Genomic DNA, 25,650 nt, shown 5'->3' on the forward strand with positions numbered 1-25,650 from the left:
AATGGAAAAGGCCATAGATGGGAAGCTCGTCACAAACAAGGCCGCGTGTTTAATAACTTCACGTTAAAACGTCGACAAAAAATGCGTTTTCATCAAAAGTGTGCGAAAAGTCTAACTCGAAAACTCGAACTGTGTGATTACGGAAGCTCCGCCCCCTCCTCCTCTCTCTTCTTCTTGTTTTTCTTTGTGGTGAATTGGAAACCGGAGGAGAATTCGTAAGCGGCGGCGTTCTTTGCCTTGGCGTTCTGTTGCTGCTCCTGACGCAACCTGAGAAGGGAAGGCGTATGTGACGCATGCGTGTCTCCAATGTGTCGTGTACACGCTTACGAAGTGAGTTGGCGTGTGCCCTCACTTATGATGTGGATTCGCGGCGTTCTGGGTTCCGTGTGGTCCGCCCCGTCGTTTGATAGTCCGTTGGGGTCCGGCGGAAAGGTTCCGCGGCGCGTCCCTCAGGCCGAAGCTCTTGGCGGCGTGTCCCAGGTGGAGGGCGCGGATGTGGAACACGTGCTTGAGGCGGGCCGGGTAGCTGGCGTACGACCTCAGGTACGACGCCAACGCTGAGCGCAATGACGTGGCATCATGTCACGCGACGTGACGCCCGAGGGCGGGGTGGGGCGGAGCTCTCACCTTTCTTGGCGTTTCGCAGCGACGCGGCGTCGGCGTGCACGAAGTTCTCAAAGTGCGTTTGCAGGACGGTGGCGCGCTCGCGCGACTCCTGCTCCAGAGCGGCGCGACTCGCCTGCCATGCGTCAATCAAACAAGTCCTGTCGTCACAAGTGGGCGGGACCTGGCGCCGATACTGAACTTGGACCAGCCCTTGTCGAGCGGGTGTGTGCAAGCCGAGTTGGAATTGGAATTACAATTTCCACAAAAAGTGCCGGGTGTGCGTGCGCGTGTGAGAGGGAGCAAAAGAGAACGTGTCAGGTGCAATCAATACCTGGCTGTGGTACTTGCCCCGCCCCTTGTAGGCGTCATCCTTCATGAGATAAGCGAGGATGTCGGGCAGCTTCATCTCCGACAGGCTGCAAAGCAGATCGCAGTGCTGAGCAGGTAAGCGCAGGAAGCAGACGGCAGGGGTGGGGGGGGTGAGGAGCTCACCCGATGTTGCCCTTGGCCAGTACGTCCACGAAGGCTGACTCGGCGGGCGCCAGGAAGAGCAGGCTGCTGCCCATCTGGCCTATCCGCGCCGTGCGTCCCGCGCGATGGATGTACTCCGCTACGCTGCACGGAGGAGTGTACTGCGCACAAAACCCGCTGTGTGTGAGTGCGCGAGAGCGAGGATGTGTTCAACGTGTATGCGCGTGTGAGAGCGACAGAGGGACAATCTGTGAATCGTGAATGCGGTTGTAACGTGGGTGCGTGCCAGTGAGTGGCAGTTACCCGAATACGTGTGTGTGCGTGTGGAGGCAAGGGTGCAGCATGCGTGCCCGTCACCTGTATTATCCAGGTGACCTCAGGTAAGTGGAGCCCTCTAGCGGCGACGTCCTGAAACAACAATAGTGTTTTGAGCGTGCGAGCGCTCCCCCCAGCGGCCGTGATGCGAAGTGCTCCCGGACAGACTGACCGTACACAGCAGAACTCCACAGGCAGAAGTGGAGAACGTGCGAAACACCTCCGAGCGCTCCTAGGCGATAAAACGAACATCAGCCGAGCTGCGGAACTGACCTCCATCCCACCCGGACCCTGACGTGGCCTTACCTCCTGACACATGTTGCCATGGAGACGCATGAAGACGAGGCCAGCCTTCCCATTAGCGGACAGTACGCCGCAGAAGAGGGAGTGCAAGAAGTCCACCTCTTCGCAACTCGACACAAACACCATCACCTTCTTGGCCTAATGCACGCGCGCACAGTTATTACATATCTCACCGTCCTTGCACACACACACACACACACACACACACACACACACACACACACACACACACACACACACACACACACACACACACACACACACACACACACACACACACACACACACACACCTGGCAGGCGTGTAGGAGGAAGGTGGCGAGGCAAACCAGTCGGACTTTACTGGGCACGATGACCACCAAGTGATGGAGGCCCGTCGGCACCGCGAAGCTTTCCGATTGATCGATGGGGGCGCCGGTGTTGGGGGAGGCGGGCTCACAAACCTGGATGCTGACTGGATCCTTCAAACAAATGTCTGCCAAACGTGTCACACCTCCACACACACACACACACACACACACACACATACGTGATGTCATCGCTAGCGTGTGCACACAGCGAGTATCCGCTCGGCCGGTATTTACCGTGTGTGAGTGTTGCCGACAAGAGAACATTTTGTCGCTCTGGTCCGGTTGAGTTCAAAGAGTTTAAGATGACTGTCAGGTCCTTCTCGAAGCCCAAGTCCAAAGTCCTGCACGCGGGCACGCACATAAAAGGTGAGCGTATTTCTCATTTGACTTGCTTGTCTGTACAAAGAATGTTAGGACGTGTGTGTGTGTGTGTGTGTTATGATGCGTTTGTGGGCGGTACCGGTCGGCCTCGTCCAGAACGAGCCAGCGTACGCCGCTGAAGGCGATGCAGAGTGTGTGTTTGATGTGATCCACCAGACGTCCCGGCGTGGCCACCAGGATGTTAATGCCTTTGCGCAATCTTAACAACGCAACGGCAAAACTTGCACTTTTTTCATTTTTTGCCCCAAAACTCATTTGCTTCCTAGAAAGATTTGCGCCTCCAACCTGGCCTTCTCGGACTTCTTCTTTTCTCCCCCCATTAGAACCCCAGGAACGATCCACATGAATGGCTGCCGGCAGAACAGGATGGATGGTGAGCGCTTTCGGCGCTTTCGCAAAAAGGGGGCGTCCGGCGGCGACGGCGGCATTTACCTTGAGAAGCTTCTGGAAGGTGACGAAGGTCTGCTGGGCCAGCTGGACAACGACAACACACCGGGAATAATCAGCAACATGCGCGCGCCACCTATTGGCTCGCGCGGCGGTCACGTGACCAAGACGCATACAACAAGGTCCGCCAACCTCTCTGGTGGGGACGATGACGAGTGCCAGAGGACCGTCGGAGCGCTGGACTTTGCTTTGGAGACCCAGCAGGCTCTGCACCAGCGGGACAGCGTAACACAAAGTCTTACCTGCCGCGACAACACACGTCAGCATGCGCGGGCGCGCCCCCGCGCGGCGCCATCACACGCACTGACCTGAGCCCGTCTGGGATCGGACGATGGCGTCCCTTCCCGACAGAAGCGCCGGGATGCTCTGCTTCTGAACGCTGGACGACAAGAACACGTCACTCGCGGCCGCGCGCGTTTGTCACCTGCGCCGTATGCATGCGCGTTACCTGGTTAGCGTGGAAACATTGAGGACTTTGCTCAGCGTTGCCACCTGGTGGATAAAAAGAGCCTGTCAGGACAAGGAGCTGGAGAGGCGCATGCGCGAGCGCGTCCTGCGCGTGTTACCAGGTGAGGGTGAAGTTTGAAGTCGGCGAAGGAGTCCGAGGTAAAAATCTTCTCTGTTAGCGGACAGACTTCGGCCCTTGGCGACGAGCAAACAATAGGACATCAACAACCAATCAAGGGGGCGGGGGGCAACAAGCGAGGGCAGGAGGCTTGCGATTCATTTCGACGGCCAGTCTGGATTCAATATCGATTTGGATTTAATAGGCAGAGCAAACTTGACAAACAACGAAGCCGAGCTTTTGAAATGATCTGACGGCGACTAACTGGCTGGACCAAGGAGGCGCTGCACATCACCTGTGTACTTCCGGGATGTCTGGGTTGTGTTTGAACAGAGAAGAGGTCTTGATGGCCGGCTTGCCGTCCGTCTTGGCGTCCGCCCTGCACCGCGTCTGCTGACGGGCATCAAACATTACGCGACAGGAAGGATGTAGGTGGTCGTGGTGGCAAAAGGCGCGGCAGTCGAATTAAGGCGGCACACCTGCGGCTTTGCCGGAGGCGGAGCCTCTTGCAGCCTGGCCTGCTTGGCATGGCACCGCTGTTTGTTGGCGGGAGGCAATTTCCTCTTGGAAGCTTTCACTTCCTTGACGGGCAAAACAATATTGGTTGGCAAGGTTACGTGCATTCACGTTCTGGTAATGCGAGAGATTAAAGTAGCCCTCACCAAAAAAGTGGGAGATGAACTGGTTGTGTTGATAAACAGCTGCTCATCCGATGACGACATCGTCGCCCAGTCCTAAGAAAACAAGTCACTGTACTGAGAAAATAAAGTTTGAATAGTCGAATTGCAAACGTTCTTTGAGAGGCTATCATGACTCCATACAGGAACGCAACACAGATAGTGGAAACCGTGTTTTCAACTAAAATTAATACATAAATAAAGAGCAAAAGATGTCATTGAGGAGGCAACGCAAGATGGCTGCCTTCTGGCTTCATCGGCTTATTAAGAACGGGGGCGGGTGGCATATGTGGTCAAGAAGCTTCAGGGCACTTTAGACACGGACTAGCAAGCAAAGCTTTAAACGACGCATTGACGTGACTTCAAAAGTTGGACTTTATCTTCAGCAAGCGTTTTAGACTTGTGCCACCTTGCGTGTACAGTGTGCCGTAAGTGTGTTGGTTTCACAACAGCTAATACAAGTAGCATCCTCGCGCCAGAGGGCGGCCACTGAATCAAAAAGCCCGATCACGCCCACAAACATAAAACAACACAAAAATGATCGCGAACACGAGCATTAAAGACAAAAAAAAAAACTCACCGCCAAGCCCGGACAGCGAAGAAACACGTGAGACGTGGGAACTGGGAACACGTTTGTCACGTGACGAAGCTTTGTCTTCTTCGGTGGTATTCACAGCGGTTGACGTGCATTATGTTGCATTACCGCCATCTGTCGTTTCCTTTCACGCTTTATTCTTGTTCTCAGTTTTTGTTGGGTGCTGCTGCGCTCTCTCTCTCTCTCACACTCACTCACACACACCTTTCACGACTGTACCATTTACTTCCCCGAGGAAATGTCTTGGTGACCATGACAGGCGTACTGTTTCGCAAATAAGTCAAATTCTATTCAGTCTGCGCCTCCGGCGTATGCCTCCTCTGCTCTCGTTTCTCACCCAACATTGGTGCATACACTGTTGTTGCAATTTTCCGCCTACGTCCTTCCATACGATTTGCTTCCTTTAGTCTTTTGATTAGTTGATGTTTTGTTTCACCGTGGCTCGCTCACATAAAGACGATTGCTTGACCCTCCCTAACTTGCTCGATGCTAGCACTTGCTAGCACTGAGGCTGGCTCCGTGCACACCAGAGCATTCCCAATTCCACGCTCCTTTTATTTCACTCTGAAACCGTGATTATGATAAAATTCAATTGCACAATTATCACGTGTCCGCCACAAGCCAGCGTAATGTGCAGAGACGACGTTTCCTTGACGATTGGTGCCGCCCGGTCCGATCGGTTTCCTGACCGTTACCATGGAAACAGCAGCTCCACATCACCCTTTTCTTACAAAATCAACAACGTGGATTGTTAAAATTTTCAGAACGCAGACGGGAGGGACCGGAGGAGCGTATTTGTCCATTCAAATTCATTGTCAAAACAAATGTATGTGGATATCTCTACTTAGGTCCATTTAAACCTATTAAAACATCACAAAATGGTTCCCCTTTCCATGACCTGCAGATGACTTAAAAGAGCAAGAAAATGGCAGCCTAAGTGCATTTTCTGCTGTCACATCTGTCTATTTTCTTTCATGTCACCAAGATGGCCTAAAACGATACGTCCCGAGAGGCTTTTTGTAAAACGAATTGCTCATATATTAAATTTAAACCTTTAAGGGTTAGCTTGACTTAATTTTTCCCCAAAGTTCACCTCTACTCGGGACTCCCTTCACCACCTATCCAAAAATCAAGTGTCCTTTAAAGCCGGTTGACAAGTAATTGGCAACTGACAAGTAACTGTCAAGACGAATACAAAAAGAGGCCCGTATTTAATTTTTTTATTATTAATTAACTTCCTGTATTTTCCAGTAAGTCCACCGTGTGTATACGCGTGTTTACTTGTAAGTCTGTGTGTACGTGTCTAAATGTGCACTCGTGCATCAAACACCTGACCCCTGTGTGTGAAGCGAGTTTGAGTGTGTGTACGTAAAGTTGACGTCACGTTCCACTTGGCAAAGGGACGATAGAAAATAGTATTGCTGCTAGCTGGCATGCTAACATGACCAAATCAGTCACGTGACCTCATGTGTTTACAAAAACTACAAAATGATGACATGACAAATGTTTATGGGGTATGACATCATGACTTCGCGTCTTATAAGGCGATGGTCTGATGAGCCGAGGTTATTCGAATTCTTGAAAAGCATCAAATCGAGGACATGCTGCGGCCTGTCCAAGCTGATTTTGGCTGATGATGTCATATCATGATGTGTAATTATGTCATTGTATGATGTGGTAGTGTGCGACAAGATGGCGTGTTAAATAAAAACGAACCAAACATTCCAAAAATAACGTTACAGCCTCAGTGGTGTCACGGCAATGTCAAAATGTCACGACGCCTTGCCCATGTCATGTCATGACGCAGTGATGACATCATCTTACGATGGCATGACATCACAAAGCGGGATGATGTCCTGGCATTGCGGCGATGGAACGTCATCATATTGTGACCCTGCGCGAATGTAACGCCGCCATGTTGAAGCATCGCGATGATGTTATGCTATGATGTCATTACGATGTCATTACAATGTCGTTACGATGTCATTACGATGTCGTGTCGCGACGCCGCAACGATGCAACGTCACAACATCGTGGCCGTACCATAATGTAAGGACAAAGACAAGACGATTTGACGACGTCCCGATGAAGCCTCCTGACGCCGTCACTGTATGATGTGGTAAAGCGTGACATTGTAGAGGAGCTGTCGGCCGTTGTTCCAGGCATAGAGCGCCCTGTCGCGCGGGTTGTAGTCCAGCATGGAGATGTGGCCGTATGTGTTGGCGAGGGGCACGTCGATGTACTCGTACGTGGACGAGTTGGTGGAGAAGGCGTAGTAGACCTTGGTGGCGCCCGAGTAGCCGTTGGTGACGTAGAGCGTGCCGCACACCATGAAGGCCTCGCCGGCGCTGCGTTTGGGGTGGTTGGTGGTCCAGCTGCGGAGCACGCGGAGGCTTTCGGGATCCAGCTGGCTCAGCACGATGTTGCCGGCGTTCTGATTGGTGGCATAGACAGCCCACAGACCGCCCTCGTCCACCATCAGGTCGATGTCGGAGTGGCCGCCCCACGAGTAGTGATACATGTTGTTGTAGCCGGCAAAGTCCAGCTGGCGGGAGCGGCTGATAAGCGACGACTTCAGGTCGAATTTGATCAGCGTGTGACTCTGGAACTTGTTGAAGTACAGCGAGCCGTTCAGGACCACCTGGCCCGTCCCGGACCAGGGGTGAGGCAGGCGGTGCGACGTGAAGTTGTCCGTTGTCATGAAGGCCGACAGCGACTCGTACTCGCGGACGAAGCGGTTGTTGTGATAGCCGTCCATGTACCACACCTGCGACGCGCACACAAATGGCGGATCGCCCTGCTTAGCTGCTCACTGAGTACGCGAGGCTAACGCGTGCTAACATGCCGACATGGTCATGTGATACCCCAACACACACACACACTCGTGTCTAACTGACAATTAGCACGCTGCTATGCTAACATGCTAGCATTCATTCATTCATCTTCCTAACCGCTTGATCCTCACTAGGGTCGCGGGCGGTGCTGGAGCCTATCCCAGCTGTCTTCGGGCAGTAGGCGGGGGACACCCTGAATTGGTTGCCAACCAATCGCAGGGCACACAGAGACGAACAACCATTTGCACTCACACTCACACCTAGTGACAATTTCATGTGTTCAATCAGCCTGCCACGCATGTTTTTGGAATTTGGGAGGAAACCGGAGCACCCGGAGAAAACCCACGCAGGCCCGGCGAGAACATGCAAACTCCACACAGGGAGGCCGGAGCTGGAATCGAACCCGGTACCTCTGCACTGTGAAGCCCACGTGCTAACCACTGGACTACTGGGCCACCATACATGCTAGCATATCATTGGCTATCATGTGAGCTAACTCACGAAGAAGACCAAAACTGTCATTGTTATAAAGGGCCAAAAGAATTGGTAGAAAGCTTCTCCCGACTTACTCTGTTGTCTCCGGCGGGCGCCAGCGGGTCCGTCATCCAGGAACCGAACCTGGACCCGGAGGTCTTAATGGTGACGGGCTCGGCTATTCTCGTTAGCTTCCCACAAGCTGGAAGGCAATGGGAAGCTGATCAGAAGCGGGTAGGCAACCGCTACGCTAAGGTACCTTAGCTGATTCGCTCACCAAGGCGCTGCATGCAGGCGCGCAGGCGGTCCTCCAGGCCGGCCACGCGAGCGTTCAGGTCCTGGTAGTCCACGGGGGCCACTCGCTCGTGCAACTCGGCCAGCGTCGCCGTCACATTGGCTGCCTCCTCCTTAAAGCGTCGCACCAAAAGGGCGTCGGCCTTGTAGGCTTCCAACAGTGGGATGAGCGGACGCAGCTCCTCCATCTTGGCCTTCATGGCCTGAACCGAGACATGGTAAGGTAAACTCATTTAGCATTGAGGGGAATAATTAAAAATAAATTGACGTTTTTTTTGTAACTATTGCGCTCAGTAAAACGTCAACTAACGTAGCGTAAAGTGAGGTAACGTGCACGTGTTTGCAGGCGTGCTTACCTGGTAGTGCCTGGCCCTGCTGCTCTCATGCCCCGCCTCCACCTCTTTGAACTTGTTCTCCAGGCCTCTAAGCTCCACCTCCATCTTCTCCACCACCCCGATGTCCTGGCGACTGCGCCGCTCCAATTCCTCGATGGAGCGGCTCATGTTCTGCACCTGCGACCGTCAGCCCCCCCCACCCCCCCGTCCGTGGTAACGTTGCTTTGTCGAAGCGCGTGCTTGTGTTTTTCTCACCTTGTCCAGCAGATGTCGCACTTGCTTGCTGCGAGCGTCTCGGGAGCAGGCACCGTTGAGGGGGGTGAGCACCGTGCACACGCAACCGCCTCCCGAGTCCTGGGCCGAGCTGAACACCTGCCAGCCGTCCCGCTCCTGACCCCCATCGGGACCCTCGCGACCCTGGGGGGCCGCCGGACCCACCTGTATGTGTGAAAGAGAAAAAAAAAAGAGGTTCACACTCCTCAAAATAAACACGTTCAGTGCACTGCAGATGAACACGATCGTGTTGTGTGTGTGTGTGAGAAAAAGCGGCACATTTCTAAAAATACACACATCAAGTGCACAAGAGGTGTGGCTGCCAAGAACGCTTTCACGATGCGCGTGTCTACACGCATACTTATGTGAGACACATAAATATTTTAAAGAAACGCGTGGCGGTGTGTGAGACCGATGTTTAGGGTGTGTTTCTGTTGATGTGACAGAGAGAGGTATGTAGGAAGACGTGCGTGTGAGGAAAAGAGCGAAAAGGGTGCACAGACGTGGCGTACCGGCGTGAAGGAGGCAGCGAGGAGAAGGATGAGCAGAAAGGACTTGACCGCATTCTCTTCTTCGGACTCCATCCTGCCTTCTTTCGTCCTTTCTTCTTTGCTTCTTTCAGCTCCGTCGCCGCGGCCGGCCCACTCTCGACACGTCCTACACGCTGTGCGCGAATGTGCGTGTGATGATGTCATTGTGTGACAATTGGGGGAGGAGTCACCATCCATCGTGCTGTGTGTGTGTGTGTTTGTATGACTATTCTTGTGAGGACCACTGTGATTATAAGACCAACGTAGTGAGGACATTTTTGACAAGTGAGGACATTTAGGCCAGTCCTCACAAGTTTTTCATTCTAAAGTGTGTGTGTGTGTGTGTTCGTATCGCCTGCAGCAGTGACAACTCGTCTCCTCATCAAAAGCTTCCCACACACGCGCGCAGGAAGGAGGCTGTCTCCACAGCAACCGCTGAGTGATCCTTCCAGAAGGATGCACACATTCAAGCCGATGGACGCAGACACACACACACACACACACACACGCACACACACAGGCACGAATAATTGCAGACACACAAAGTTCAGTCCAATCAAGGAAGTCAATAAAGTGATGTGTGACACCTCATTGGTTCAATATAAATATTAGCATTAGCATCGTTAGCAATTTGGTCATACTATTGGATCTCAAAAATGACGTTATCGGTGCCAGGTGACCTAAGTGAGAGCATTCATTCATTCATCTTCCAAGCCGCTTGATCCTCACTAGGGTCGCGGGGGGTGCTGGAGCCTATCCCAGCTGTCTCGGGCAGTAGGCGGGGGACACCCTGAATCGGTTGCCAGCCAATCGCAGGGCACACAGAAACGAACAACCATTCGCACTCACACTCACACCTAGGGACAATTTAGAGTGTTCAATCAGCCTGCCATGCATGTTTTTGGAATGTGGGAGGAAACCGGAGCACCCGGAGAAAACCCACGCAGGCCCGGGGAGAACATGCAAACTCCACACAGGGAGGCCGGAGCTGGAATCGAACCCGGTACCTCTGCACTGTGAAGCCGACGTGCTAACCACTGGACTACCGGGCCGCTAAGTGAGAGCAAACCTTCACAATAAAAGCAGTCACATGAAATCAGGCTTAATCTAGGTCTTTTATTTTGAAATAGGGCACATACAGGAAGTGGCGTGTCAGAGTAAAAAAAAAAAAAGACGTTCACATCTAACACAACCACGACAACAATGAGGGAGGGGTGAGGTAAAATATTGAGGCGGCGCCTTGCAGGGGAGTCCATAGTTACACAGTCACATGACTGAGCTGTTCCTAATATTCTAACTTCAAAACGGGGCATTTTATTTTGAAGGCTTTCTTTTAAGTTCCATCATCCTATATCAATTTTTCAAAATAAAAGTTCAGCGTTAACATCAGAAGGAGCGCCTTGTGTGGCCGAAGAGGAAGAACGCACGCACACGCGACTTTTGTTTGCTTTTGCTTTCCTCGACAGAACCCAGACCAGCAGGCATGCGTGTGTGTGTGTGCGTGTGTGTATGTGTACTCCAAAAGTGACAGATTGTGGCCTTCTACGGTTACCATGGAGACCCCCTTGACCACGGTGATGGTTACCAAGGCAACACAGCGAAGGTGTTAGATGAAGAGGATGGCGTCGCCATCTGGTGTCTTGAACAAACTCAATTCCTGTTTCCACACGTTGTCTTCACACCAGGCGACTCGTCTGTACAAAGCCTACACACACAAACACACACACACACACTTTAGAATGAAAAACTTGTGAGGACTGGCCTAAATGTCCTCACTTGTCAAAAATGTCCTCACTACGTTGGTCTTATAATCACAGTGGTCCTCACAAGAATAGTCATACAAACACACACACACACACACAAATTATCAAGATGCTCAAGAAGCTCTGGTGATAATAATTATGGTCTGGCATTAGTGTTAGCGGCTGTCATGATTGTTTTGGGGCATTGACCTTTGGCCTCTATGAAGACTTTGATGTAGGAGGTGGGCACGTATCCTTCTTCGTTTGGGTTCCTACGCACGCGTGTCCAGCCGTCACCTTTGTCCTCCTCCACCACACTCAGAAGTTCCCCCTCGCACATGGACAACGTGCCCTCGTTTTGGCCTGTGACATCATGACATCATGACATCATCATCATCAAGGTCACCATCGTCATAGTGGTCGTGGGCTACCTCGGAAGGGGTAAAGCGACTTGCAGGTTCCGATGCTGGGCAGCGGCTCATCGTCGTCAAAGTCATCGTCAAAGTCGGAGCTTCGGGATTTGGAGAAGTGGATCTCGGCGCCGGGATCTTCCGTGTAGCTGCCGTCGGGACTGCAAAGATCACAAGCCGTCGCAAAACACCAGCAAACAAAATGACGAGAGCGAGGAGAAGGAAGAAATAAGCGGCCGAGGACGATGAGAAGAACGCCAGGTCGAATGACAATGACAATGTTTTAGATGTGTTTAGATTTAGCATTAGTTTTATGACACAAGAAAGAAAGAAAGAATGAGAAGTAGTTGACTACCTTTCTCTGCTGTCCGGACTTGTGGTGTTGATCTGTTTCAAAGTTCCCGGTGCGGACGGGTCAGTGGTAAAGTGGGAAGGCGGAGGACACGCGCTCACGCCCTGCTCAGCCTCCGCCAGCCACGCCTGAAACACACGCACCCGCATATTTAAAAAATAAAAATAAAAAATCGACATCGTCGCTTGAGCGACATCACAGACAGACGAGCTCGTGCGCTTCACCGCGCAATGACATCTTCACAGTCACCATATCAGTGACCTCATCACAGTCCGCCGCATCATCAAAGATGGCCGCCTTTGTGGGAACATCGCAGGTGGTCGCGGGCGGCGACTCGAGAAATCTTCACGCCCCGACTGTTGCCGAGTGTTGACTCGGGGGGGAAATTGGCTGAAAATTTGAGCGCCGACTGATTTTCATATTTTACGACCGCCGACTCGGCAAATCTCATCCACGGCTTAACGCCCGCTCAGGAAATCTCCACAAAACTGGACTACCTATCGAATCTTCACAGCGTTGGACCACGCAGACTCAACAAATCTTCGTAGGTTATCTATCCACGGGTTTCCAGCACGGACTGATGAAATTGGCCAAAGGTTTGGCCATCGACGACTACGCGGGTCTTCGGCAACTCGGACGCAGCCATGTCTAACTCGAACCAAAGCCCGGACTCGAGGAAGGAGGTGAACTGGAAGATCAGGAGGTTGGTCCAGAAGCAGGATGAGTTCAAAAAGCTGTGGCAGAGCGACCGACTGAGCCACGACAATAAGGTGGAGGCTCTGGAGTCCCAGAACCGGGCGCTGCAGGAAAAACTGGATGCGGCCAGCAAGGAGGAGGAGGAGCTGATGACCCAGGTGAGAGTCCATAAAGCGCAGATCTTCTCCCTGGAGCAGAGGAAGTGCCTCATACAATCGGAGGCCAAAGACTTGAAAGTGGTTCAGGGCCAGCTGGAGGGGAAGATCGGCGAGCTGGAGGCGGCGCTGGTCACTTGGGAGAAGAACCTGGAAGCCCAGGCTCAGAAGCACAGTGAGCAACTTCAGAAGGTGGAAGACGAGTGGAAGGAGAAGATGCGCGAGAAGGACGAGGCCTTCGCCAAGCAGGCGGCCGCTCTCCACGCTCAGATGGACAAGATGAGCAAGCAGGCCGAGGAGCTGGCCGAGGACAAGCGCAAACTGCAGGTGGCGCTGAGCGAGCGGCAGGAGGAGCTGGAGGCCCAGAAGGGCATCCGCGACAAACTGCAGTACGACCACGGCGTGGAGATGAGACTCATCCAAATGCAGAAGAACGCGCTCTCCAACAAGGTGACCGCTCTCACCAACACCACCGACGACCTGATGGAGAAGAAGGAAGCCCTCAAAAAGTCCGACGAGCAAAAGAGCAAAGAACTCAAGGCCAAGAATGCCGACATCAGCGACCTGCAGACGCACAAGGAGATCGTCAACGCGCAGCTTCAGCGCGAGGAGCGAGGGGCCGCCACCTTGAGGGAATCTCTCCGACACATGGAGACCGACATGGAGGCCCTGAGGGTCGAGTACACCATCGAGCAGGCCGCCCACAAGGTCACCAAGAAGGACCTGGCCCTGGCCAAGATGCAGGCCAACGACTTGGCTGAGAAGATCAAGTTCCACGAGGGCCGCGTCAAGGCCCACCAGGCCAGCGTCAAGAATCTGGAGTGCGTGCTCCTCACCAAGGACACGTACATACGCAGATTCCGCGAGGACCTGGAGACCTCCATCTCGCTCATCAACAGGCCAAAGACCTTCACCAAGGCCATCACCAGCCTCAAGAGGAAGTACATCACGGGCGACCTGGACGTTTGCGTGGACACCATCGAGGAAAAGATCGCAAAGTTCTTGGAGTCCAACAAGTTGCAGTCGGACCACTTCGAGAAGACTACCCAGAGCCTGCGGCGCCAGCTGGAGCAGAAAGACACCGAGACCCAGAAGAGGCTCCAGAAACTGGACCGCTGCCGCGGAGAACTCATCAAGATCATCAACGAGCAGCGGCTGGAGATCGCCAAGGTCAAGGCGGAGCTTAACGACGTCACGCATCAGCTTCGGCAGATGGCTCCGCCCCTCGCTTCTGCCAGGACCAATCGACCTTGAACACCCCGTACGCCCCGTCCGTCACTCGGCACAACACATATACACACACACACACACTTAAGAATGAAAAACTTGTGAGGACTGGTCTAAATGTCCTCACTACGTTGGTCTTATAATCACAGTGGTCCTCACAAGAATAGTCATACAAACACACACACACACACACACACACACACACAGCGCAGACAGCAGTAAAGTTGGGACGTTCACCTGGTTGTTTCTAAGCTCCTCCTCCAGCCTGTGCAGGCTCCGTCTTACTTCGTCCAATCGTGGCTCCAGGGCGGCGGTGTCCCCCAGGGTCGGGTTCTGATGGTACATTGCCTTCATCTTCACCAGCGCCTCCCTGGAAACGACAGCCGGCGACTGCTAAGCTAACAAAGCCGTACAGAGACTTGTGACATCACCTGTGCCGCGCTCTCAGATCTTCTGGCTAACGTCAATGCTAAGCTAACAAGCTGCACTGGTTCAAGCTAAGCTAATGCTAACAAGTGGCAACTTGTGAAGCGGCAACTTGTACTTGTTTGATCTTCTGGCAAATGCTATGCCAACAAGTGGCCCAGGTTTCCGCATCACCCCCGCTTACAGCTAACGCTAAGCTAACGAGCATCACCTTTGCTCTCGCTCTCGCAGGATCTCTTGTCCGATGTGGTGAATTCGGTTCTGAAGTTTTTTCCGCCGTTGCTCGACGGGAAGGTGGCTGCAGTCGGCGGGGGCGGAGCCCTGAAACGACGGCATGCATCGATGACATCGAAGCTTGGCACCTCTCGCGCTTGTGCTACTTACCAGTTTGAGTGACAGCTGTCCAAATAGAAGCATTGAAGGAAGGATATTTGGAGTTAGGACTGCCTTCAAAACGTTTCATGTACGCATGGAGAGATGGTGACATGTTTCATGCTGTATGTAAACGACCCGTTTATTGATGCGAGTGGTATGTCATTGATATGCAAATGAGTCAACCATGGTCTTACTCCCTTGAGACTGCACAATGCGGTTTCAGGAAGCAAAAAAAAATTGTATTCCCGATAAAAAAAAAATTCCCTTCTGAAACTATAAAATAATATTTTTTTTCCATTTCTAAAAATTAGTAAAGGCAGCTTTTACTAATTTCTGAAAGCTTTGTCCTAAAAAAAAAAAAAAAAAAAAACCTGTCTCCTCCACCCCACTAAAAATGTCCGTTTTAACAACAAAAGTAGGTTCGGTTAAATAAAAAAAAAGTTCAAAAAAATAAAAGACTTATTTTTGAGTTTTCTGCAAATGATACGCGTGTGTGTTTGTAAAGCGATGCCATTGTGAAAAAATTTGAACGAGTACTCCTCTCTTGAGGCTGCGCAGGCACTGCTTCCTGGTTCGGGAGCTGGAGGTCATGAGGTCATTGAAACGCTGCGCGATGGGATCCCTGGCGGCCGGGGGAGGGGACTGCGGGCTGCCGGCCACGCCCCCCGGAGACGGCGAGGCGGGCGGCGGCGGCGGAGGCTGGTGAGGCGACGACAGCAGATTCAGCAACTGAGTGGACAAAGGTCGCGGGTCATGGAACCGTGGGGGGTGGGCAGGGCGGGGCGGGTTCGCGCGCGGCGAGATGGGCCGGCGGGGCGCGTACTTTATTTTTGCGGAGGAAAGGCCACAGCTTCCTGCCGTGCCTGCGCCCCTCCATGTGGTCATCCAAGTAGCTGGACTCGGAGATGCTGCGCCTCATGGAGGCGGCGTGCTCCTCCAGGTCCACGTCGCCCGGCGGTTCGAAGCCCGACTTGTACGCGCGCACCACCGAGCGGGTGTCCTGAAAAAGCCGTCGGGACCGGCGTGACGTCGACGACGAGCGCCGCAGACGAAAAAACGGGGCTCTCACCGTACGGGCCTGGATACTCTCAGCGGCTTCCATCATGGCGTCCAAACATCGGCTGACGACGGGAAGCGCTTTCTTCTCCGCCTCGGCCGACGAGCGCATGGCCGAGCCCACGCGCTCGATGCGACGCTCCTCCATTTCCTGGATGCGCTGTGACACGCACGCGTTTGGAGCGCTTAGCCGGCGGTCCGATGCGGACGAAAGCGTCGCTTTTACCTGGTAGATGACGGGCACCATGGTGTGGTAGTGCTGGTGCTGGTCCCGGTTAAACTGAGTCAAAGTGCTCATATATTCCTTCTTGGACTCTTGGGCCGTTTGCTGTTTTTGCTGCGCCACCTGCCGGGCCTGAAAAGAACAACAAGGCCGCACTCCGTAACACGACGGCGCTCGGAGAACCCAAATCATGATCGGGTGTTGAATGAAAGGAAATTCTTACCTTAAACGAGCAGCGCTGACAGGTACACACACACACACATGCAGAAAACAAAAGTTCACATTATTTGAATGTGGCCAAGAAAGAACCACAGGTGTCAAAGTCAAGGCTCGGGGGCCAGATCCGGCCCGCCACCTCATTTTATGTGGCCCGCGAAAGCGAATCACGCGCGTCAACTTGCATGATCCTTGCTCAAAACTCGAGTGAAATATCAAATTGTCATGTGTAATAAATAACACAGGGATTTTTTTCCCCCTCTTTACACAAAATCTGAACATTCATTGATTAAATGAAAATACATACAGTTGAGTAAGTCGACGTGACGAATATTCCATTAAATTGTTGTTTGCAAGTCATAATGCAAAGAGATGATGAAACATGGCGGCCCGGTAGTCCAGTGGTTAGCACGTGGGCTTCACAGTGCAGAGGTACCGGGTTCGATTCCAGCTCCGGCCTCCCTGTGTGGAGTTTGCATGTTCTCCCCGGGCCTGCGTGGGTTTTCTCCGGGTGCTCCGGTTTCCTCCCACATTCCAAAAACATGCGTGGCAGGCTGAACACTCTAAATTGTCCCTAGGTGTGAGTGTGAGCGCGGATGGTTGTTCGTTTCTGTGTGCCCTGCGATTGGCTGGCAACCGATTCAGGGTGTCCCCCGCCTACTGCCCGGAGACAGCTGGGATCGGCTCCAGCACCCCCCGCGACCCTAGTGAGGATCAAGCGGCTCGGAAAATGAATGAATGAATGAATGAATACTAGAAAAAGGGCGGCCCGGTAGTCCAGTGGTTAGCACGTGGGCTTCACAGTGCAGAGGTACCGGGTTCGATTCCAGCTCCGGCCTCCCTGTGTGGAGTTTGCATGTTCTCCCCGGGCCTGCGTGGGTTTTCTCCGGGTGCTCCGATTTCCTCCCACATTCCAAAAACATGCATGGCAGGCTGATTGAACACTCTAAATTGTCCCTAGGTGTGAGTGTGAGTGCGAATGGTTGTTCGTCTATGTGTGCCCTGCGATTGGCTGGCAACCGATTCAGGGTGTCCCCCGCCTACTGCCCGAAGACAGCTGGGATAGGCTCCAGCACCCCCCGCGACCCTAATGAGGATCAAGCGGTTAGGAAGATGAATGAATGAATGAATGAATGATGAAACATTTTTTTTGTGGTTTCACCATCATAACGGCCCTCCGAGGGGAGACGCTACTCCAAAGTGGCCCTCGACAAAAAACGAGTTTGACGCCCCTGTTGTAAACAATCTTAAAGAACGGTAACCAATGGCAACCAAAGGTAAAGAATGGCTGCCGCTGCTCAACCGTATTGTTTTGTGTTTTTTTGTTATTGTAAAGTGTCCTTGAAAGGCGCTTATAAATAAAATGTATTATTATTATTATTATTAAAATGGTAACCAATCATAATAATCATAGAATATTAACCCATGGAAAACAATTGTCACCAATGGTACACAATGGCAAGCAATGGCAAAAAAATAAAAAATATTTTTTTTGCCGTCAACTCCCTCAATAGTGGACTTCAAATTCCATTGCGGCATTTTTGCAAAATGTTTGCCACATTTTGCACATTTGATCCGCATCATTCGCATACCAGCCGCCGCATCGGAATGAGCGCACTTGAAATTGTGCCACCGATGCTCCTCCCTCTCCTGGCCACTTGATTTTTTTGCTTGATGACTCTCGGCATTTAAAAAAAAAAAAAATTTGGCCCAGCTGCAAGCCTTCTATGACGCAAAGACGCTTTTCACTGATCCAAAATGTGCTTTTTGTTCGAGTTTGCTTGTGCATGATATGTGGCAAATTCCTCGCGTTTTTTAACAAACCAGCGGAGGAAGACTGCGATTGTGACGAGCAAACGGCAATCGTCGGCGAGAACCGGCAATGAGCAAAGCGTGTGGTGCTTCGGCGAGACCTTCTCAGCGTCCACGTTGTTGTCCACGTCCATCCTGTCGCACATGTGCTGCGCTCGCTCCGCCTCCTTGCTGTCGCGCTCAAAGCGGCGTTTGGTCTGCAACGCCGCACACGTACAGCAAGTCAAAAACGCGCCACGCAGACGCCGCGTGCTGGGAAAACACGCTAGGCCGAAACGTCATCGACGAATGCGATGTCCGCGATCGGAAAAATGTGCCGCGGACGTCATTCAAAAGGTGATTTCGACGTGATTAACTCGATGAGTTATGAATGAGAACGAGTTAATCGCGCGATTAACGCGATTAACTCACTTAACTCAGTTAATCGCGCGATTAACGCGATTAACTCATTCACTCCCAATGACGTTTTCTTTTCAGACTTGATCTAGAATTGGCCGGTACTGAATGAGTTAAGAGAACGCGAAGGACACGCTAGAAACGACGCGTCGTCGACGAGTGCGCGCGCAGGCGTGTCCGCGGATGTGCTTTGAGTCGATGCAACTCACAGACTCCAGTTGCTTCCAGGAATTTTCAATGTGCTGCTGGGCACGGCGGCCATCTTGGAAATGCTTGGGGAAAAAAAAAAAAAAAAAAAGAAAAAAGTCCACATTTGTGATTCTTGTGCTTGTACGCGTGCGTGCGCTAGTGCGCTAGTGCGTGCGCGAGCGCCATCTGACCGACTTCCTTTCGGCCTTGAGCTCCTGCGTGAACCTGCCGAGGTCGGCGGCGACCTGCGAGCTGAGCGTGTCGGCCACTTCCTCCCTCTGCGCCGCCAACTCGGCCAGCTGCTGAAGGGTGGCGCCGAAAGCCGCGCACCACGTGTACCTGAAGGCAAGCCAAACGTGGCCCAGCTCACGCGTCTGTTATCGGCATGTACGTGAAGAACGTTTTTTTGCAAAGAGTCCCCCGAATGACTGACTCGCCTGTTGTCATCTTCTTTGCTCCTCTTGGGCAGGTACTTCTTGGACAGGCTCCTGCAAATGGCAAGCGTTATCGTGGGGCGACGTCAGCGCCGAAGAGAGTGTGGCAAGTGCGATCGTTCACCTGATCTGTTTGGCGTACTGGAGTTCAATGTCGGCTCGTTCTTTGACAAATTTGGTGTACTTCTCCAGGAAGTCGATGCCCCAGCTGGTGTGTTTCTCCAGATTGTCAAACTGGTCCTGTCACAAACGCAGACAACTGGTTAACGCCCACATCACCGTTTTTCACTCCTCGCTTCCGAACGTTGCGCCACCGACGGGGGGTGGGGGGAAAAGCCCGCCGAGACAAATGCCGACACGTGGCTGGACACCACGGCAAAATGACCCCTTGTGACCCAATTCGACGCGTGTTGCTAAGGTGGCGGTTTTGGTGGGCTTGGCAAAGTAGCACCTGATTTTGCTGACAAAAGGGAGACCTTAAAGTCCACCTGAAATGAAGCATGTCATCGGCTGATTCTCGAAATCGACATTTCCCCAACTGCGGATCGCGATTCAGTAAAACGACGGAGCCACGCCTCGAGTGATTTTCGATACATGTGCCATCTATTTTTTTTGCTAGGTTGTAGCTCAATGTGCCGCTATGGTTGGTCTATTTGGTTGTCGCGGCAAGACGCCTTTGCCTCTTTGAGTTCAGCATCGCTGTAAGCACTCAGCTCAAAAGGGGCGTGTCCCGGATACCGACCTTTTCTTGCGCGTTTGCGGGTCTGGAACGCATTAATGACATTTGCATCCCTTTCAATGGGGGAAGATGATTTGAGATACGAGTGCCTGTAATTACGGGAGCAATCCAGATCGTATCTCAAGGCGCCAAGGCACAAACACTGTTGTGAGAGAAAAAAAAGATCGGTCGAACGCTTCCAATCGGTATCTCCAATCACTTGGTCCCGTCTCCCCAAAACCCCGAGCCGTGGCTGCGCACCCCCGACTACACCGCAGGGCTCATCAACTTGATTCATTAAGAAGACAAAACCTGCACCGCAGGCTACACCCGCCACCTCAGACCAGAACCCTTGCGTGAGACACTAAACATTGCACCTTGACTTGAACCTCACACCCACTAGTCCAGAGCCCCCCAAAAAACCTGTCACATGTTTGAAAATGGACCAGGACCAGTAAAAAGGACCTGCATCTAAGACTGGACCTGGGCCTGCACCTGACATGTAATTAGCTGTACCCGTTGACTTCAATAACGAGACCTGACCTGAGACTTTACTAGTGCAAACACGTGGGCTAGCAAGCAGAACCAGCGGTTTGTAGACCTGGTCTTGGTGCATAAATTCGGACTAGTACAGAGTACCGGACGATTTCCTAGACCTGTATTTTAGTTTGCAGTCGCGAATGTAAAGCCGAACGAGTGACGTCATCCGCCACATACCTCACGATTTCAACGTGCTGACGCGCGTGCACGAGAGCGTGTTGCTATGGCGCAACGGACGTGAGCCGCCGCCCGGCAGCTTGACACCTGCGCACGCACGAACACGCGGCCGCAGGTGCCCAGCAGGCGCCATCCGCGTTACGTACCCACAGTTCCGCGCCCCAGTTGACACTCATGTCGCCTCCTCTTCCTCCAGCGCCTCCTCTTCCTCTTCTTCTTCTTCTCGCCGCTGCCGTGCGCGCTCACGGCCGCCGTGCGTCTGTCCGTACGTGCGCGTGCGCAGTGGCGAGAACCGTAGTAGCGGACGCGGTCACGCGCCCCGCCTTTGTTGTCTCCAAGGGGGAAGCCCAACTAAGCGCAAGCGCGCGCGCGCCCGAGCATGCGCAGTAGCCGCTTCATTGTGCTGGAGGAGACGCGCGCGGGCGTCCAATCAGTCGATCGGCACCATCAGCGGTTTCAACCTCGGACGAAGAAAAAAAAACGAAAAGAAAAAAAAGAGTGTCATGCCATGTCGTTGCGTACGGAAGGACTTTGCTGCCGATGAGAGGTTCAATGTCACGCTCTTTGGTGATCCATTTAGTTGATCAGGTTCAAAGTTGGATTTAGACCGAGCCGCCCATTCCTTGATTTTAAGGGACGATCCGACAAAAGCACGTCTTGGTCATTGTAGCTCCCTTCACCGGTCCGAAGTTAGGTTCTTGCTTCACAAGTTCTTCATTCACAAATCTGGAGAGGTAAACTTTCGAATTCGACGCCAAAAAAAAAAAAATGTAAAGCTCATGTTGAGGGGTGCTCTCTTAATTTGTTTGAAGCGATCTTACATTATTTAGTTGTAATAATGTAAGGCAAAACAAAATATTTCAAGCCATTTTTTTCCCTGGTTCAGCTTTTCTTGTCTTAGAATTCAAAGTTCGGAACTGGGCTATCTACACCCTGCTCATCAAGAAATCAAGTTGAAGAAACGTTTCAGGAGTTCCGAATTTCAAAATAAGACGCACAACACCGAACGGGTTTGAACGCAAAAACGAGCATTTCGAATCTGAAATTCAACACGTTCAAATTTATCATATGTCAAAATGTTAAGATGTTATCAAGTAACACTGAACTATTTTGTTCCCGGCACGCATGCAAAGCAAACAGCGACCAACAGGTGGAGACAAATACCAGAAAAACATCGGTCCAAAAACATTTCACACAACTTTATTTGCAACTCTCTTTTTCCAACCTATTCTATCAACAATGCGCTTTTCCGTCTCCAGTAAAAATAAATCTCTCGATGGCGGTGTTGGCGGCCTGCTAGAAGAAAAATCTTAAACTGGTTTTCAAGTTCATTACGAGTAATAGGGAAAAAAAAAAAGCCACTCGGCTGGGAGGGTCTCGGGAGGTTTGTGTGATGGGCAGGTGGCGTTCAGGTGCGACGTATGCGACAGCACGCCGCCACCTAATTGACCTTCATCAATGAGTCATGAAGGTCACCGATGAAGATGATGATGATCACATATGCCCCTCATTAGCGCACGTTCAAATCCTTCGGGGAGCATTTAACATTTTCCAGGATGACGATGATGATGATGAAGATGATGAAGACTGCAGACCACATGAAGAGGGCCGAGGTCCCACGCTAACGCCACTTAAGCCTCAAATGCGGCCTGGCCAAAAGCGTTTCTATAAAAGCACCGCCACGAGTGTGTGTGTGTGTGTGTGTGTGTTGGGGGTCACATCCGGCAGGTGTCGTGGAAGGCCTCCAAAGTCCTAAAGTCCCTCCAGGTTGGAGGAAGTCCATCCTGCAGGAAGTGACCGCATCTTTGACACGGAGACTGGAAGAGCTTGATGTAGCTCCTCAACCAAGTCTGCGGACACACGCACACACACACAAACATCAACACACGCACCGGCATCCGAACAAGCACGCGCGCGTGTGCGTGTGAAACATCCAACTCATGCCATATCTTCCCGACCATGAAGGAGCGCACGACGACGTCGGGCATCTGAGGAAGTTGGTAGTGCAGCAGGGCGGTGGTGGCGTGGTCCGTCACCTAAGAAACCACAGCACCAATCAGTAGCTGCGTGATGGGAGATGCCCCATCCCCCCCCACACTCCGAACTCACCTTCTGGAAGACCTGATGCTGCGACTTGGTCCAGATGTCCAGCTAAGGGGATGGAAAGCGTCAACGGGGAAACAGGAAAAACACACACACACGCACACACACACTTTAGAATGAAAAACTTGTGAGGACTGGCCTAAATCTCCTCACTTGTCAAAAATGTCCTCACTACGTTGGTCTTATAATCACAGTGGTCCTCACAAGAATAGTCATACACACACGCACACACACGCACACACGCACACACACTTCAGAATGAAAAACTTGTGAGGACTGGCCTAAATGTCCTCACTTGTCAAAAATGTCCTCACTACGTTGGTCTTATAATCACAGTGGTCCTCACAAGAATAGTCATACAAACACACACTTTAGAATGAAAAACTTGTGAGGACTGGCCTAAATCTCCTCACTTGTCAAAAATGTCCTCACTACGTTGGTCTTATAATCACAGTGGTCCTCACAAGAATAGTCATACACACACACACACACAAAGTGGTGGGGTGTCACCTTGCCGTCGTGGTCGGAAACGTTCTCGTTGAAGCCCCGCACCAACGTTCGGTCGATGAACAGCGAGCGCATGACCATGATGGCCTTCAGCACTTTGCCCAGCGTCACCTGACAGGAAGTGACACGTCAGCTCGCAAGGAAGTGCGATTGTGCGCGTGCGTGCGTACCAGTAGGACGGCAGACGTTCCGTTCGGGCGGAAAAGTTCAATGCTCATGTCGGGAAACATTCGGCCGATCCGAGAAATCACGTCGTCCACGTATCTGGGGGAAAAAAAATATATATATATTTTTTTACAACAATTCTGTCAAACGTTGGGTGCGTTTGTTTCTCCACAGTTTCACACAATCTACTCACTGTGGAGGAAGGACAAGGGTGCTGGGTTGGACTTTGGGCCGCCGCTTGGCCGAGGCGCCCATCTGGTTAGCCGAGCGCTTGAGCGATTGCTGGTTCAGCAAACTCGAGGCCAGGCCGGCGTGATATTGCAGCTGCCGACAACAAAACGCGCGTTACGGTGAGCCGCCGGGCGCGGCCGCCCTTAGCATGTCAGCACATTAAGCGGGCCCACCACCTTGTTGGACCACTTGTAGGCCTGCAGCAGCTGCGAGTAGAGCGGCGTCTTGTCCTGGACGGGATCCAGACTCAGGAGGCCGCTGTTGTGCAGGGGATGCGACTCGGACGGGCGGCCCACCAGGCCGCTCAGACGCTCCAGCTCGCTGATGCCCCGGCAAGAACAAAAGAGACAACTGGGAAAAAGCGGACTTGAATGCTTCCCAAGACATCAAGGAAAACTTTCTGCATCATGATCTGGGATTCAGGAATGAGTGAACTAATTCCGAATGCAGCGACCGTGTTTTTTTACCTTTGTTGGCTCTGACTGGATTTTGCTTTTTACTTTGGAATTATAGTGCAATATACAGGGAGCAGGAAATTTGCTATATCAAAAGTACTCGAGGTATTGTTACTCTGTATCAGCGAGTCCTCAAAGAGTGGTCTGAAAAAGTGGTATCAAACACCTCTCGTAAGTAATACTAATAACGATCATTGTTATTGTTATGTTGCGGGTGTTCTTTTCAATATTTCAATGATTACAAACCTTGAGAAAACAGAATCAAGATAAAGGAGTTCGAAACGTTTGGAACTTTCTTAACGCCGAGCGATTTTAAATGGCTAAGGCTTACTGAATCGTCTTGAAAATGTTTCCTAAAGTTGATCTTGGGGCGATGATGTCATCTTTGATGGACGCATCATTCAGTCACCAGTCAATGGAGTTGCATTGCATTCCATTGCAAACTACTACTAAGAGAACGTTTGTTCTGAATGGTCGTTTAAGTGTGTTTCCCTTTCGAAATCGAGACAAATGAGGTGGTTGGAGAGACCGTTTGAGGCGTTTGCTCGTGCAAGGTGTGGCAAGTGGGCAACGTGAAGCGAGTCGGGCTGACTGACTTGAGATCCCTGTTGACCGCCTGCAGGTTCTCCTGGAACGCGGCGAGAAATTGCTTCTCTCGGGCCTCAAGCGTCTCTCGGTTCTTCATGCCGTCCTTCAGCGACTCGAAGACGCGGGTGACGCTGGAGCGCAGTGCCTGAATGCCGCTGATGGCGTGGGAAAACGCCTCCAGGTTGACACCAACGCTGACCACGTCCGCCATCTTAGCGTCGCCGCCGTCGACGTCTGGTGCTGTCGCTCCCTGATGACGTCAAAGAAATGTTCAAGCGCCGATGCTGCGTTCAAGTCCCCCATCTCAAATCATTTCTGTACAATACTTGTTTACAAATGTAACATGTACACAAATAACTAATACAACTATTATCGAATAGTGAATAATGGAAATTCATGTTTAATTGACGCCCACTGAAATAAATTGAGGGGGGAAATTTTAAGCAAACACCTAAATGTGGTTTAATCACGATTCTCGATATAAATGTAATTGGATGATTTGGCTCTGTTGTGGCGTGCTATGTTAAATCAAAAAAAGGCCTGGAAAACTTCAGATGTGGGCTAATCAGGGAGATTAACCTAAAGAGCTTTTGCGTGTGGGTGCGGGCGTGCACGTGTGAGTGAGACGGTCCAATAAAAAAGGAAAGAATGACTGAAGTGCTCCTAATAAAGTGACAAGTCAACTGCTGCTGCTGCTGCTGATGATATTGATGATGATGATAATGATAATGATGATGAAGTCAAAGGAGGCGGGGCTGGGGGGGGGGGGAGTGACAGATCCAAAGAAGACGAAGTCGAAAGAGGATGAGGCAGAAGGAGATTAGGAGAAGAGGAGGTGCAGAAGAAAACGAGAGCTGCAAGCCAGCAAGAAGAAGATACAAGCAAAAGAAAGAAGAAGAGGAAGTAGGAAGCCAGCCCAACTTTGCTCTCCATCTACCCAAAGAGAAAAAGAAAGAAGTGAGATCTTGTGAGTGGATGAATGTAGCGCAACCTAGTGGCGACTTCTCT

General features: G+C 51.8%; 5 protein-coding genes across 8 annotated transcripts; 1 reads left to right on the forward strand and 4 right to left on the reverse strand.

Annotated features, from left to right (window-relative positions):
- Nucleotides 1-18: 18 nt before the first annotated feature.
- On the reverse strand, nucleotides 19-4,206 carry ddx31 (DEAD (Asp-Glu-Ala-Asp) box polypeptide 31). 2 transcript variants are annotated; one of them, XM_052067903.1, is made up of 20 exons: nucleotides 4,100-4,206; nucleotides 3,917-4,018; nucleotides 3,733-3,827; nucleotides 3,439-3,514; nucleotides 3,321-3,364; nucleotides 3,181-3,251; nucleotides 3,005-3,114; nucleotides 2,858-2,899; nucleotides 2,711-2,775; nucleotides 2,505-2,624; nucleotides 2,279-2,385; nucleotides 1,988-2,187; nucleotides 1,699-1,833; nucleotides 1,565-1,624; nucleotides 1,435-1,485; nucleotides 1,099-1,238; nucleotides 938-1,022; nucleotides 628-739; nucleotides 353-557; nucleotides 19-267 (listed from the first exon to the last, which is right to left on the reverse strand). In XM_052067903.1, exons 1-20 carry the CDS (start codon nucleotides 4,157-4,159, stop codon nucleotides 138-140), a joined length of 2,010 nt encoding a protein of 669 aa, XP_051923863.1. In that variant the 5' UTR covers nucleotides 4,160-4,206; the 3' UTR covers nucleotides 19-137. The 2 variants fall into 2 exon arrangements, with proteins under 2 accessions (XP_051923863.1, XP_051923862.1); XM_052067902.1 differs by having other exon boundaries at nucleotides 3,733-3,830.
- Nucleotides 4,207-5,901: 1,695 nt separating this feature from the next.
- On the reverse strand, nucleotides 5,902-9,674 carry LOC127602071 (noelin-like). Its single transcript, XM_052067921.1, has 6 exons — nucleotides 9,432-9,674; nucleotides 8,902-9,084; nucleotides 8,668-8,823; nucleotides 8,295-8,514; nucleotides 8,113-8,219; nucleotides 5,902-7,476 (listed from the first exon to the last, which is right to left on the reverse strand). The coding sequence occupies exons 1-6, from the start codon at nucleotides 9,645-9,647 to the stop codon at nucleotides 6,814-6,816; spliced, it is 1,545 nt and encodes a 514-aa protein (XP_051923881.1). The 5' UTR covers nucleotides 9,648-9,674; the 3' UTR covers nucleotides 5,902-6,813.
- An 873-nt stretch (nucleotides 9,675-10,547) lies between these two features.
- LOC127602063 (formin-binding protein 1-like) lies at nucleotides 10,548-20,938 on the reverse strand. 3 transcript variants are annotated; one of them, XM_052067906.1, is made up of 18 exons: nucleotides 20,740-20,937; nucleotides 19,283-19,398; nucleotides 19,162-19,212; nucleotides 18,916-19,063; nucleotides 18,745-18,807; nucleotides 18,241-18,336; nucleotides 16,335-16,349; nucleotides 16,115-16,243; nucleotides 15,902-16,039; nucleotides 15,656-15,832; nucleotides 15,370-15,561; nucleotides 14,842-14,856; nucleotides 14,669-14,778; nucleotides 14,269-14,401; nucleotides 11,957-12,081; nucleotides 11,623-11,762; nucleotides 11,402-11,554; nucleotides 10,548-11,154 (listed from the first exon to the last, which is right to left on the reverse strand). In XM_052067906.1, the coding sequence occupies exons 1-18, from the start codon at nucleotides 20,767-20,769 to the stop codon at nucleotides 11,126-11,128; spliced, it is 1,860 nt and encodes a 619-aa protein (XP_051923866.1). In that variant the 5' UTR covers nucleotides 20,770-20,937; the 3' UTR covers nucleotides 10,548-11,125. The 3 variants fall into 3 exon arrangements, with proteins under 3 accessions (XP_051923866.1, XP_051923865.1, XP_051923864.1); XM_052067905.1 differs by having other exon boundaries at nucleotides 15,902-16,048; nucleotides 20,740-20,936; XM_052067904.1 differs by having other exon boundaries at nucleotides 14,669-14,856; nucleotides 15,902-16,048; nucleotides 20,740-20,938.
- LOC127602072 (centrosome-associated protein CEP250) lies at nucleotides 12,213-14,116 on the forward strand. The gene has a single exon (XM_052067922.1). The coding sequence runs from the start codon at nucleotides 12,598-12,600 to the stop codon at nucleotides 14,056-14,058; it is 1,461 nt and encodes a 486-aa protein (XP_051923882.1). The 5' UTR covers nucleotides 12,213-12,597; the 3' UTR covers nucleotides 14,059-14,116.
- Nucleotides 20,939-21,777: 839 nt separating the features above from the next.
- On the reverse strand, nucleotides 21,778-24,895 carry med27 (mediator complex subunit 27). Its single transcript, XM_052067928.1, has 8 exons — nucleotides 24,651-24,895; nucleotides 23,776-23,920; nucleotides 23,562-23,692; nucleotides 23,374-23,467; nucleotides 23,207-23,314; nucleotides 22,703-22,744; nucleotides 22,552-22,629; nucleotides 21,778-22,443 (listed from the first exon to the last, which is right to left on the reverse strand). The coding sequence occupies exons 1-8, from the start codon at nucleotides 24,851-24,853 to the stop codon at nucleotides 22,309-22,311; spliced, it is 936 nt and encodes a 311-aa protein (XP_051923888.1). The 5' UTR covers nucleotides 24,854-24,895; the 3' UTR covers nucleotides 21,778-22,308.
- Nucleotides 24,896-25,650: the final 755 nt, after the last annotated feature.

The sequence above is a fragment of the Hippocampus zosterae genome, chromosome 6 (assembly GCF_025434085.1).
Source record: "Hippocampus zosterae strain Florida chromosome 6, ASM2543408v3, whole genome shotgun sequence".
In the NCBI taxonomy this organism is placed as follows: Eukaryota; Metazoa; Chordata; class Actinopteri; order Syngnathiformes; family Syngnathidae; genus Hippocampus; species Hippocampus zosterae.

Excerpts from the sequence above, each read along its gene's own strand:
- LOC127602063 (XM_052067904.1), bottom strand. The coding sequence starts at position 20,769 with ATGAGTGTCAACTGGGGCGCGGAACTGTGG. Across the intron at positions 19,213-19,282 it reads CAGTACGCCAAACAGATCAG|GAGCCTGTCCAAGAAGTACC; the intron begins GTGAACGATCGC and ends TGCCATTTGCAG. Across the intron at positions 14,857-15,369 it reads TGCGCAGCCTCAAGAGAGGA|CTGTCACTCAAACTGGTAAG; the intron begins GTACTCGTTCAA and ends CTATTTGGACAG.
- LOC127602072 (XM_052067922.1), top strand. The coding sequence starts at position 12,598 with ATGTCTAACTCGAACCAAAGCCCGGACTCGAGGAAGGAGGTGAACTGG.
- ddx31 (XM_052067902.1), bottom strand. The coding sequence starts at position 4,159 with ATGTCGTCATCGGATGAGCAGCTGTTTATCAACACAACCAGTTCATCT. Across the intron at positions 2,900-3,004 it reads TCATCGTCCCCACCAGAGAG|CTGGCCCAGCAGACCTTCGT; the intron begins GTTGGCGGACCT and ends GTCGTTGTCCAG. Across the intron at positions 2,776-2,857 it reads CCTTCCAGAAGCTTCTCAAG|CCATTCATGTGGATCGTTCC; the intron begins GTAAATGCCGCC and ends TTCTGCCGGCAG.
- med27 (XM_052067928.1), bottom strand. The coding sequence starts at position 24,853 with ATGGCGGACGTGGTCAGCGTTGGTGTCAACCTGGAGGCGTTTTCCCAC. Across the intron at positions 22,745-23,206 it reads TTTCCGACCACGACGGCAAG|CTGGACATCTGGACCAAGTC; the intron begins GTGACACCCCAC and ends CCATCCCCTTAG. Across the intron at positions 22,444-22,551 it reads TCGTCGTGCGCTCCTTCATG|ACTTGGTTGAGGAGCTACAT; the intron begins GTCGGGAAGATA and ends GTGTGTCCGCAG.
- LOC127602071 (XM_052067921.1), bottom strand. The coding sequence starts at position 9,647 with ATGGATGGTGACTCCTCCCCCAATTGTCACACAATGACATCATCACAC. Across the intron at positions 9,085-9,431 it reads TCGCTGCCTCCTTCACGCCG|GTGGGTCCGGCGGCCCCCCA; the intron begins GTACGCCACGTC and ends TCACACATACAG. Across the intron at positions 8,824-8,901 it reads TGCGACATCTGCTGGACAAG|GTGCAGAACATGAGCCGCTC; the intron begins GTGAGAAAAACA and ends TGACGGTCGCAG.